The sequence below is a fragment of the Motacilla alba genome, chromosome 21 (genome assembly GCF_015832195.1).
Source record: "Motacilla alba alba isolate MOTALB_02 chromosome 21, Motacilla_alba_V1.0_pri, whole genome shotgun sequence".
Taxonomy (NCBI): domain Eukaryota; kingdom Metazoa; phylum Chordata; class Aves; order Passeriformes; family Motacillidae; genus Motacilla; species Motacilla alba.
In genome coordinates, this window is record NC_052036.1 from 5468316 (window position 1) to 5481796 (window position 13481).

The following is a 13481-nucleotide window of genomic DNA, read 5'->3' on the forward strand; positions in this document are numbered from 1 at the left end:
CAAGCAGTTGTCTTGTGGGTGACTGACTGCTGTGTGCTGTGCTCAGGAGAAAACAACTGAGTCTGTTGTGTCAGCTAGTGAGGCCACTGTGTGGGATTGGTGAGCTGAGATACTGCCAGAGATAGGCAAGTACAATTTGTTTAAAGCACAGAGGGTACCTCCAGAGCAGACCACAGGCTTCAGTCAATTTTTGTCATGGGCATTCCAGAAACCTTCCATAGCAAAATTGCTTTTTATACTTCAGACCAGAAAGTGCCACTGCACACAGATGAAAGCCTGACCTTTTTGTTCTGCCTCTAATCCTGTCTGAGCCCTCTTCCAGCTGGAGCTTCTGTGATTCCCAGGGGCAAATTCTTCACTGGCTTCCTGAGATGAGAAACATGTTTTTGTCAAAGTTGGAACAGAAAATAGGACAGGCCAGACTCTGCTTCTCTGCCCCAAAAGGCCACCCTGCTAACACCCCCACTGTGTTACACAGGACTTCTGTCCATTCTGCTGCTGCTCCCACTCACTGCAACTCTCCTGTCTTGGACAGATGTGGAAGAGGGGAGCCACTTGTAGGTCCATGCATTCCCTCTTTATACAAATTCTGAAAGGATCATACAAATTTTGAAAGGATCCAAGATTCAACTGAGCACACATGTTACAAAACACCACACAAAGGCCTCCAAGTCCCTTCCCTAAACTGGAATATTTCACTGGAAGTAAGACAGCCAGGGTTTTATTTTGGATTCAGCTTCTAATTTGTATATCCAAATGCAAACCATCTTTCTTCCAGGTACTTTGATTTACCTGTTTTAAAAGAGAATACTTTGTTCTGTGTAAGAGGGTGACAACAGACATATTGTGTAGGAATGGAAAAGCACAAATCTTCCCATCTGTCACTATTTTAGAGGAAACATTAAAAGAGATTTGGGCAGAGACATCCCTTGGCAGAGATATCAGCCTTAGTGGAATTTGACTTCTTTATGAATATTTGAAAGATGGGTCTTTCCCAGTTTCATGGAGAGCTGAATATGGTCACTGAGGTAGCAATAGCTACAGATGGTGATCACTGCCAGGTTAGGTCAGTGGTTGGAGCTGACAGAAGTTGTTCTGTACTGTTCTATTATGATTTGAATTCAGGATCCTGGTACATTTTGTAAAGAGGTAAAGTTTGGGGCATAGCTGGGGAGAAATTAGTTCCATGGTTACTGAGTGGGTCCTGTTCTTTCCTTTCCCCAATACTGATGGACAATTGAGCATCATTTGGCCTGAAATCCATCACCCTAGTTTTCCTCCATTATCTCTTGTCTGTGGAAATACTGTAGTACACGATAGCTAAAAAGACAAGATCATAAAGTGAAGAACATGAGACAAATCCTTTTTGACTTTATTCATGATGTAGTTCTGAAGTGGTTGGGAGAACTGAGGCTAATCATGGTTTCAATTTGTATGTGCCATATGTTTATAATGTTGATTGATGTTACTAAATTCAAATATATAATTATTACTTGATTAGAACCAGTTTTCTCCTGTCCCTGGAGGGCCAGATTAAATTAGAGGTGAGTTTAAATGATTGCTTTCTCTGGGAAGCTGTTCTGGCAGGTGTATGCAAAGCTGAGACAAGAAGAAAAGCTCAGTGCCCTGTGGCTATTTATTTGGTAGCCATTCGTTGCAAACCCCTTAATATGCATCTGGCAAATGCTTATCTGGAATTCCTGATGCTTGCCCAGGTGGCAAAAGCTCTCATCAGCTCTCAGCTGGCCCATTATGGAGCCCACACTGGGTTGGAGCTCTGAAACACTGCTTTTCCCTCCCAGGAAGTGTGAAACTGTTCAACTTGGCTTTGGAGATGCTCATAAATGCTCCAGCATTTACTCTACTAAAGCTTTATGGTCAGGGTTGTGTTGTAAATCTCTGAAATTATATGGGACAGGTGGAACAGGGGAGAGGGCTTGATAGGAAACAAAACACTGCTACTTCCTGCTTTCTTTGTGGTTTGTGATTTCTTTTTTATTTAAGGCATCCCCTCTTTGCATAACCAATGCACAAAGACTGGCTCTGTGTTTCACCTTTTTTTTGCTAAATATCCTACTTAGCATTTTTTTTCTTCTCTGCTTTCTGGCTAATAAAAAATAAGTGATATGAAGCCTTTTGCAGCCTAAGCAGCAGGGTTAGCTAAGAAATTTATTGTAACATTTTTTCACTGATTTTTTTCTTTCAAAACTGATGAATGTTTTTCTTTGATTTGCAAGCATTTATATGAAGATTGGGAATTTGGCCAGGTTTGGTGCCTGTGGGCAATGTGGTGTCTCTTTGTTGGAAGCCAAAGGGGCTGCTCTGGCCTGGAAGCACTCAATCATCACAACTCTTTATTGAAAACAGTTCTTTCCTGGTATCAGTTTCTCAAACATATTTGTTCCCAGAACGGTAATGCTTTTTAGTGGCATGATGGACATGCATTGGTTTTCTGAGATTTCTTGAGTCAAGGGCTGGGGGATGCCTCAGGACAAATAAATCACAGAACTGGGGAAAATGGCCATCAAAGCCAGTTCCTTTTGCCAGAGGATTATCTGTTCCCCCAAGTCTCCACAAAGCAGCAGTGCCTTCCAACCCTAGAAGCAGCTCTCAGCACTTCTTCAGAAGGAAAAACAAGCTTGGCTGAGGCTGGTAAAATCTGTCATCTAGAGAATCTTTCTAAGCAAACTTGAGGAGACTGGAAAAAAAATTAGATGTTATCTACTTGTCTAGATTCTGCATACAAGCTGCTTTATTGCAAAAATAAAGTTTCTTTATTACGTTTGGGATGCGTTCTGGCAATAGGAAATGTGTGTGCTCCCTCATGGATATGTCTGGGACTGCTTGAAAGGGCTCTATTAAAATAAAGGGTTTCTTCTTCTAATTTTTATGAGAAGATGAGGAAAGTCTGGTTCCTTCTGAGTTCTTGAAAATTTAATATATTTTGAGTGACAGGGAAGATTGTCAATATCAAAGATAATGGAAGACTGGAAAGCTCCCAGGACTGGATAAAAGAGAACATTTCTAGTAAATATTACACATTTATGCCTTGGGTTTGTAGGGGAGAAAAGCCCATCATTTGCATTCTCTTCCCACTGAACTCGGTAAAGTTGGTGTAGTGGTTTTGGTTTGCCCATTTCAGATTTCTCCAATTTTAAGATTTCCCAACCAATGATGAGGGTGGCAGGTTCAGTGCTGGTTCATCACCAATGCAGTCACTTCTTGCTGTGAGGGAGGATTTTGATTCCCAGTTCATGTCTTGTTTCTGTTTAAATAACCTTTAAAATATACAAGCAATAGTACAAGTATTAAGTATTAATAATAAGTATTAAGTATCTTAAGTATTGTTCTTTTTTGTGATTCTAGCTCGGTGTACACGTAAAACCTACAGTTTTGATATCTTAATAATCAAGCAGTAGGTTTATGTAGCTTTTCACTACTAATAAAATTTGAAGATTTAAGATTTTTGACCAAGATTTTTATATGAGGAAGTTTGTCAAGGGTAGTCACTTTTTGTAGGGATAGACTGACATAGCAATTGGAAAATGTTTCTAATCAGAAGGCTTGTTTAAGTTTTAATATCCCACTCATCATGATCAAGTGCTCCAAATAGGTCAGGGTTGGACATGCTTCTGACTACAGTACAGATACTGTTTAATAAACGGGGAGGAAATTTAAATTATATTGTTCTGCATAATCTGATTATGCAGTGAGCCCACCTGAGCTGAACTCATACCAAACTTTATTGATAAGAGTTAGTTTTGCAACTGATTTATGCCCATTTGGAGGGAAAGTATAAGGGTCTTCTGTTGTTTTGTTGGTTTTGCTAATCACTTTGTTAATTGAATAAAACGTGCAATGAAGTGGTGGGTATTAAGCACTGAAATTAGTGCTTTAGTTTAAAGTATATAAAAGTCTAGTTGATATTACTTGGGAAGTCTTGCTATTTCTTTGGTCTCCCAATTGTAAGCATGGGACAGTTCTGTCTTGAAATAGCTTCAGTATATTTTAGCAAATATATTAGCATTGAAAACACATAATTTTGAAATCTTTTCCTTGAGCATTAGTACTAGAAGGCTCTGCCAGCCCACAGCAGGCAGTGGAGCTGAATACTTGGGCCTTTCCTGATGGATATTACCAGTGACCTACCAAACCTATACCTAAAAACTTCTAAAATGTTCTAAATGCCCTAAAAATGTTCTTTTACACCCTCCTGCCAAGCCTTACAGTAGGAGGTAGTGGAGGAGATTTTTCTAGCTTTTTAACAAAAATGAACTGATGAATATGTTCTTCCCTCAGTGGATATGGAGAACAACTGATCTTTTCCTTCAATATTAAACTTAACATTATTCTGAAGCAGGAATGATTGCAAGGACATCGATGAGTAAACAAAGACTGAAGTTACTGTCCAGCAGCTTAGCCAACAGCATTGGCTCTCATATCTTGAGAGATGTTTTCCCACCTTCTCCTTTAAGCCAGAGAGATTTTGTAATTCTCTTTTTCCAGATAGAAGCAGAAATCCATCCCCTTGATTCTAATCCAGTAAACTGCCCTGATTTCCAGCAGCAACACTGTGGCTAAAAACCCCTGGCAACTCTGCCTGGCTGGAATATTAGCCCTCAGGGCCTTTTCTGAATGCCTGGATGCTTTTCTGCAGTGTTTTTGTTTCTGTTCAGTCTCCAGCGTGGTGGCTAGAAAACAGCTCTGTAGTGCTTTTAAGAGTGTTATAACATTTAGGAAGATTCTGTCTGAGCACAGACTCCTCAGAGAGCAGTGCCTTCATGGAAGGAAGGTGAAAGAGAAGGACAGGACCGAATGTTTTATTTTTTTAATGTGTGTTTTGAACGTACTAGATTGAAATAGTGTGTATACAAAAGAGGCTGGGAGCATATTGTATGTGTGGGGTGCCCCGTGGCAGGAAGGAATGATGAATCTGACTCCATGTTCTCAGAAGGCTGATTTGTTATTTTATGATACTATATTATAATCAAGAATACTGTACTAAACTATACTAAAGAATACAGAAAGGATACTTACAGAAGGCTACAAAGCTAATAATGAAAACTCGTGGCTCCTTCCAGAGTCCTGACACAGCTTGGCCCCAATTGGCCAAAGAGTGAAAACAACTCACAGCAGAATGCACTGAAACAATCACCTGTGGGTGAACAATCTCCAAACACATTCCACAGGAGCACAACACAGGAGAAGCAAATGAGATAAGAATTGTTTTCCTTTTCTCTGAGGCTTCTCAGCTTCCCAGGGGAAAATCCTGGGTGAAGGGATTTTTCCAGAAAATGTGAATGCCACAGGAGCAGGGAGTCACAACATTTACTGCTTTCACAGAAATGGTCCTAAGCACAGGGAAAAGCAGCTGCAGGGAGAGGCTTATCCCAGTCAGAGGCCTATCCTAGTCCAATATTACTGTCACTGCTCACTGTGTTGAAGATCATTTGTTACAGGAGAGTAATTTATGATTATTAACAACTACTGCTCTGTATTTTTGTAAATCAAAGTCTTTCTCCTTTCCCTCCCCATCTTTTTCTTCCTTTTGCTTAAACCTAACCATAAATAGATTTGAGACAGTTAATTCTGATTTGGACAGTTAAGAAAGTAAGAAACAAAAGGAGTAATTGAGTGCACCAGGAAGTGGCAGAAGAGCATTGCTAATTGTCAGATAATAAAAGAAAATGGTCAATTTTGTCAGGAAGTGTTGTCAAGAAAGATAACTTGGGAGTAATTAACTGTCTGACATGCTGGAATGTGTCTGCCAATGGCTCTTTAAGTCATCAGGTCATGAAATGTGACAGCCATTTATCACTTTTATGAGGCTGCTGCCAAGCTTTCCCTTGGGAAACTAGCTGGAGTTAGTGTGTTCTTTCACTACTTTGTTAAAAAAAATGACATGGGTCTGTTTAAGTGCTTCCTATTGTTGGGTGCCAGTCATCTTGAGCTGTGATTATGGTGTATTCTTAGTCTGGCTCAATCTGATTTTAGTTCAACCAATCTGAAGGCCCAATATCCAGGAGTATTTTACTTAACCTTCACAGGTATCCAGAGTATGTCTGGGAGCTTGATTCTTTACTTGTCAGGAAAGGAGGCTTCCAGAGACAGAAGAAATGCAGCACTCATTTGAAAAATTCCCCCTTTTTTTGTCTGTGTATTACTCCCTTCAATAGTTTAGATTTGCTTCTCTTTACTGATCCCCTGCCCTCTTACAAGGGGAAGTCGTGCAGTCATTCTGATGATGGCTGGCAAGAAAGAGCATTTCTGAGAGCTGCCTGTGGCTGTGGTCCTATTCCAAGACCATTGAAAGTCTCTTTGCACTGCTCTCTGTTGCCATGTTTTGTTTTGTTAATTATGCTGCTTCCATTCCAGTGTTAACTAATGTTAATGTTGGGCTGTAGGATGTGTTGTAGGTGCTCAGGTGTTGTGATGTTGCTTTGAACAACTTGCACTTGTGGTTCTCCTGAGTCAGTAGAGAAAGAGGAGGGCAATGAACCAGAGGCTGTTCATAAACAAGCTTTATAAAATAGCAGAAGCTTAATAAAAAGTTAATTTCCTCATTAAATTGGGGGTTAGGGGTAGTGCTACTCACTGAGTACCCCATTTCTGATAGTAAAACAAGAAAACAAATGTGAAATAGAAATGATTTTGGAGAATAGCTGTACATCATGAACTAGAGAATCAGGTTCAAGTGTAGCCTGTTTGCTTGTGCTTCATAAAATCCAGCAGGTCTTGCCAAACAAGTGCTTCCCTGGTACAGACTGAGGATTGGTTGTGATGGCAGCAGATTCTGGCATGTTCTTGAAAACCAGCAAAAGAAAAGTGCCAGTGCTGGTTAGTACCAGTGCAGAGGCTTTGTATGAAGTGTGAAACTGAAATTAGCGTTGCACACTTTTTATGTCGTTTCCTGGTGACATTTGTCAGCTGTTTCAATGATACAGACTGTTTCCTGCATCATTAAATTCTCTGCTTTGATTTTTAGAGGAGTTGGTGATCGGTTTAAGAGAATAGGGAGGAAAAAAGTCAGTACTGTAAAACTCTTAAGTACAGCTGTGTGAAAAATCATGCCTTTAAAATTACTGGCAGCTGTTCTTCCTGCTATGCAAGGCTGTTACATAGAATTGATAATCATGTACCATCTCTGTTTTGTGCAACAAGTCTTCAGACTATGTGCAGAGAATGTGTCCAGCTATTGTTTTGAAAATATATGGTCATTGTGTGCCTTATGTAGTTTAATTGTTCATGTGGAAGTCTAAACAAAAAGAGTGTTCCATGGGTAATTCTAAATGATACACCTTGGTATTACCAAGCAGAAGCTTCTACCAACCCCTAATATGCCAATTGTGTTAAATCATCTTTCTTTTCCTCCCTTTCCAGCATTAACAATAAACTCCAACAGCCAGAAGCAGCTGCTGGTGTGCTGGAATATGCCATGAAGCACTTTGGGGAGCTGGTGAGTCCTACTGGATCATCCACTTCTTCATGTCTTATGTCTTTATGGTTTCTGTACTTGGTTTTTTGGTGGGTGGTGGTGTGTTTTCTCAATCAATCACATCGAGGTTCTATCCCTGCTTAGAATATTTCATTGTTCATGAAGAAAGGCCTTGCTGCTTACAGGGATCTTCAGTGGGCACTTTGCAGCAAATGCTGGGTACAGGGAGGGCTGCAAGACCCTGATTTGGAGGAGTTCTGCAGCTGCTGTTGATACTAAATGCAGCTGTGAGCAACTGCATTTAATGACATAAGTCCTTTCATTTAGGATAAGCTGGGAAGGGAGGAAGTGAGTTCTTGTTCTAAGCTTAAAGGATTTGAGAAACTGCATCAACACCCTCAAGATAAGGATTTAATGGAAGTTAACCTCTAGTCTCTCTCAAAAGTGTTCACAGGTATCATTTAGAATAGCAAGTTAACCAGTCCCTCACCACAATCAAATAACCCCATTCTGTATTTGTTGTGTGTCTTTCTCAGAATGATGTACCTTTTATTATTTCTTCTCATTTTATGAGTCATTTAATCTGTGTTCAAGGACCAAACCACCTGTGCTCTCCTGACAGTACTAGTGGTAAAAAAGATGATTTTGCAGTGGTAATTGTTGTAGTGTTTTAGGATAATTAGGAAAAGGAAGGCAGCTGTGGCAGCACAGTAGACCAGCCTCTCAAAGCAGTAACCACTAGAAAGTGGGAACAGGTATAAGCACAAAATGGTGGAAATCCTCTGGTGTAGGATTATGTGTGGTTTTGACCAAGACTGGAAAATAAGTCCTTTCTGGGAGAAGTACAGACTTCAAAACATCTTTGCAGCTTCTTGTAATTCCTTGGGTGGATTGAGCAAAGTTCTGCATTACCTAATTCTGACTTCACTCCTTAGCAGCAATGTAGTCTAGCAGTAAATGTAGTTCAAAGCACAGAACTTGCCAGAATTGAAATTAAGTGGAAAGAAATTAAGAGGAGCTGTGAGCTCTACTTTCAGGGACTTAATTGAAATATGACTTAGCTGAGAAGTTAAAGGGCTAAGTGGAGGAGCTGGCATGCAAATCGTGGTTTATAGTGACCCTGCCCACAGGTCTGGGAAAATAATCTGCTCTGCAGCCTATGTCAAGACATGAGCTGCCAAAGACTGAGCAGAAAAACACTGGCAGAGAAAAGCATGGAAATATATTAAGGCATTTTATTTCTTAAAAATGAGAAACAAAATCTAGAAAGAAGGATGAATAAAAGGGTTTAGCTGGTACAGATCACTGCTTGGCTAACTTTTAATGGCTTTGTTACAAACCATTGCCTTCCCTTGTGAAGGGTGTGATTGGCCCCCAGTTTCATACTGCCTGCTGTATTAAGTAATTGCCTAGCAGTAGCCAGATACAAAGTTTGGCCTTTTTTTCTAGTTAGTCATTCCATTCCTGAATGCAAGGCTGTTTCTCTTGTTTGAATGCAGGTATGTGCAACAACGGGAAGTGGAATATGTTACAGATTTACCCTTTCTCCTGTTCCACTCACTCTGCCTCTCCAAAAAGAAAAGCACCAGCTGCTGATCTGGTATTTCAGTGGCACTGAGTAAGGGGGTGATGTTGGATTAATCCCTCTGGTAAACCTGAGTTCCTTTCTGGGCAGGTGGAGCAGTGCCAGGATTCCAGTTTTCACACTAGCTCAAGGCTCTTCTCTGGATCACAGAAGTCCATGAGGTTATTTAGAATGATAAAAGGGTGAAGTGACCAGCACAGACACAGAATTTCCTAGGAAAAGCCGTGGTAGTTAATATAGAATGATCAACATTAATCCTGCTGTTTATTTTTGCTTTTTTTTTCCCTTCCCTTAGGAAATTCAAGCCACCTGGTATGAAAAGCTTCATGAATGGGAAGATGCTCTGGTGGCCTATGACAAGAAGATGGACACAAACAAAGATGATCCTGAGCTGATGCTGGGACGGATGCGTTGCTTGGAAGCACTTGGTGAATGGTAAGAGGGAATGCCTGAAGACTAAGGAAAATGGTGTCTTTATGTTCTCTGGATGCTGTCATTCAGGTGCAAATTTTTTGCCTGAATTTCTATTTACTCCCACTTACTTTGAGTATTTGTGTGGCACCTCACTTTGTGCATTGAAGTAATGACATCTCTAAGCCTTTTGGGACAGGCCATCTGGTGAGTTAAGGTCTCTCTGGAAGAGAATCTGCAATCTTATAATCAGGTCAACCCCATTTATAACAGAGAAAGCCATTGTAGACAGAGGAAGCATTAACTGGGCAGAACTTGTCAGAAAGAGTCATAAAAGGAGCTCATTGTGACCCTCCTTTTTAAACTCTGATTAAAACATGAGAGATTTCTGTGTTTATTCAGTGTCAGACCTATGCCTTGTAGAAGGATGAGGTTTTCCTTACTTGTCTTTTTCAGCATTTCTTAAGCCTTGTCTTTGTGGACATTTAGTATTTCAAGTTTTGTGTCAAACATCTGTTGTCAACACATAACTGACTCAAATCAGTGTTTGTGACAGGGTGAGCTGCTGGTGACTTACAGCTTACTGCTTAACTGGGGGCTTCTGTTTTTTCTGACTATTCAATTCCAAGAAGATAATTGGAGAAGGCACCCTGCTCACTGTGGCGTGCACTTCTACCCAGGGGCAGGTGTGGGTTCATCCAGGTTCCGCCTCTCCACTGAACTTTGCATATGACAAGCTCTCTCCTGATGGGTCCTGACATGAACCCAGGGGATGGAGCCACAGTAAGGAGATTCCTCTTCACTAAAGTCATTTTACTGCTAGAAACAGAACTGCTTGAGAAACCTGATTCTGGCAGCATTTTTCTGCTTTTTTTTGTGTCTAAACAAGGGCGAGACATGTGGGGTTGTAGCTTTTCTAGTAAGGAAAATAGGTCCTCTTACTGGGCATTCCTCAAACAGCTTTTATACAAGTAGGCTGTTCTCACCAGATTTGAAGAATTTTTCCCCCTGCAGGATGTGTATTTATGTTAAGTGTCCTTTCTAAACCTCCTACTTATTCATGTATCAGCAACAAATCTATGGAACAACAAAAGGACAATTTTCTTCTGCTGGAGCTGGATATCCTGAATATATTGGTAGTCTGTAGTGACGAGAGCAGTCAGAGTCTCCAAGTTCTCTGGTAGGACTGGACTCCAACTCTGTGCAGGTGTTTTTACAATTCAGAAGTGCTTTTACAAAGTGCTGTCTGCTGCCCTGCAGCTGACTCTAGAGATGTCATCCTGAGGCTGAGGATTCCATCGTTTGGCTGCTGATACTCTTCAGTAGCGTTCAGCCTGACTGACCGTGCTGCTGGAGTGTGCCTCACGGGACGAGGCAGATAATCTAGAACTGTGTTGTGCAGCATCACTATTTCAGTACTCTGCTGTGATATTTTTAGAGTACAGCCAAAACATTCTTAGCCATTTTTCTCCTCATGTGGTTATTCCTGTAGGACCCATAGTGCTATCAGCATCTATGATTTACTGCTCTTGCGAGGTTTGGCTTGGCTTTACATTTGCTTTGGGGTTTTTTTCCCTCCTGGGCCATTAAGCTGTCAGAATTACTATCTTGCCTGTGGCAGCCCATTGGTTCTGTTTGACTAACTCATCTTCCTTTTTGGGAGGGGAAAGGATAACACTAGGGAAAGCGAGTTGTTCTCCCTCAGTCGGCAGCTGTTTCACTGCTACAGAGTATCCAGCCTGAGAAATCCTGGAACTGCAACACCCAGGGTAATTGGTTCTATTAGTGCAGCATTCACAGTTGATTTGAAAGAAATAATATAAAAAATCCTGATGCTTCCTCTCCACTGGAGATGAAAGATTCAGATGCCCTCTGAGATCCTGCCGTGACAAGTCTTCATATGAGGTTACAGCAACATTCATTCTTCAGTCTTTGTCTTCAGACTTGATGTGTGAATTCAAAATGTTTGCTAGTAGGAGCCATGCCCAAGCTATCCAGATCATATGTTTCTTCTACTGACACTTGCAAAAATTTTAAGCATCCTTTTTTTTGGGGGTGGTTTGTTCATTTTCCTGAGAATTTTTTTTTCTGTATTTCTAAAGTGGCATTATCAGTCCAATTTTAATGTAGGCATTAACAGTCACTGAGGAACAAATGCAAACTTCTCTTTGAATGTGTATTTTCAAAACACAGTGTACCTTGAAATTATTTTCTGATGATAGGATATTTGTCATCAGACTAGCATGGTTGAGTTTGCCTGAAGAGTCAAATCCCATTCTCCACTCAGTATCAAAAGAGCAATGGGGCTGTTTGTTGTCTTATCAGTGGGAAGTTGTTGCTTAATGAGGCAGAATTCTTGGAGGAGGCTTTTTGCTGATGGGAAATTGTGGATTCTTCTTAGGGGGCAACTCCACCAGCAATGCTGTGAAAAGTGGACCCAGGTGAATGATGAAACTCAAGCTAAGATGGCCAGGATGGCTGCTGCTGCTGCTTGGGGCCTAGGTAATGTATCCTCCTGTGCTGGCCTGCAACAGCCCATGAGGTGCAAGCACAGATAGTTTTAACTTACTTCAGAACTACAGAATACAGGAAACAGCAACATCAATAACCCCATTATTTACATTGGGAAATGAAGTGGGCATTGTATTTGCAGGGATCCTTGTGGCTGGAAGGAATGATGAATCTGACTCCATGTTCTCAGAAAGCTAATTTATTATTTTATGATACTATATTATATTAAAGAATGCTAAACTATACTATACTAAAGAATACAGAAAGGATACTTACAGAAGGCTAAAAGGATAATAATAAAAATGCGTGACTCTTTCTCCAGAGTCCTGACACAGCTTGGCCCTGATTGGCCAAAGAGTGAAAACAACTCACAGCAGAAACCAGTGAAACAATCACCTGTGGGTGAACAATCTCCAAACACATTCCAAAGCAGCAAAACACAGGAGAAGCAAATCAGATAAGAATTGTTTCCCTTTTCTCTGAGGCTTCTCAGCTTCCCAGGAGAAAATCCTGGGTGAAGGGATTTTTCAGAAAATATGAATGTGACAGGTGTCATTCCATATTGAAGTTGAAGTCCTTTGGAAAACCTGCATTTACATCAAGTCTCCCCTTGAAGTCTCTAGCAACAGAGTGGTCTGAGCAGAAGATCTGCTGCTTAAAGGCTCGCTTTTGCTTGGCTTTACACTCAACAGAGCTCAGGCTGGAAATAAGAAAAAACTTTCTCAGATTTGTGGCAGGTTCTTATTTAGAACAGGAACAGTATCTGCTGAACATTTTAGAGGTTGTGTCTGCAGAGTAGACAATCTTAAGTGAATAAACCTGTAGTGGTCCAGATGTCCATTTGTGTTGTTAGCAAGATATTTACTAGAGGGGCTGATGAATCACTTGCTCTCTGCCAGCCTTTGGTGAGAAAAATTCATCTTTTGCTTTGTAGGTCATTCATTCATTCAAATATTCTGGAAGTGTCAGAATTTTAATTGTTTCATCACAAAGAATGAAAGAACCTTTTCCACAAGGATAACAATTTGTCTAGAAGAAAAATGCCTATGTTTTTCTTGTCTGTAGCTATGTGTATGTTTATGCACATAATAGTGTCCCCACCAAAGACAAGCTGTTGGAGAGCTGACTTAAATGCAGAAGTACCACACAGCACTCAGGCCTAGGCACTGATGTCTCAGCACTACTGTTCTGTTCCCACATTGCAGAGAAGGCTGTTGTGTTACTGAGGATATCTGTGTCTCTGCAGGTCAGTGGGACAGCATGGAAGAATACACTTGCATGATCCCCAGGGACACCCATGATGGTGCTTTCTACAGGGCTGTACTGGCACTGCATCAAGACCTTTTCTCATTGGCTCAGCAAGTAATTATCCTCTTTGCTGGTATCCCAAAATTTGGTTTAAGATGTTCTAGGCTACAGAGTTTCATGGAGAAACAGGCTGTAGTAAAGCAGTTGGCTCTAACCTTTGAATTGCCCAATAATGTTTTTTCCATGGCTGTATTAGACCTGGGTGATAGATCTTACCTTGCATTTCCAGAA

The 13481-nt window shown here is 40.8% G+C and overlaps 1 protein-coding gene across 6 annotated transcripts in view; it reads left to right on the forward strand.

Annotated features, from left to right (window-relative positions):
* Nucleotides 1-13481, forward strand: part of MTOR (mechanistic target of rapamycin kinase) — a 67220-nt gene that overhangs the window by 30324 nt on the left and 23415 nt on the right. For all 6 annotated transcript variants that reach the window (XM_038159590.1, XM_038159588.1, XM_038159592.1 and 3 more), the window contains 4 exons: nucleotides 7381-7456; nucleotides 9316-9455; nucleotides 11833-11933; nucleotides 13189-13304. In XM_038159590.1, the coding sequence (XP_038015518.1) occupies nucleotides 7381-7456; nucleotides 9316-9455; nucleotides 11833-11933; nucleotides 13189-13304 (433 nt within the window). The remainder of the gene's footprint in view (nucleotides 1-7380; nucleotides 7457-9315; nucleotides 9456-11832; nucleotides 11934-13188; nucleotides 13305-13481) is intronic.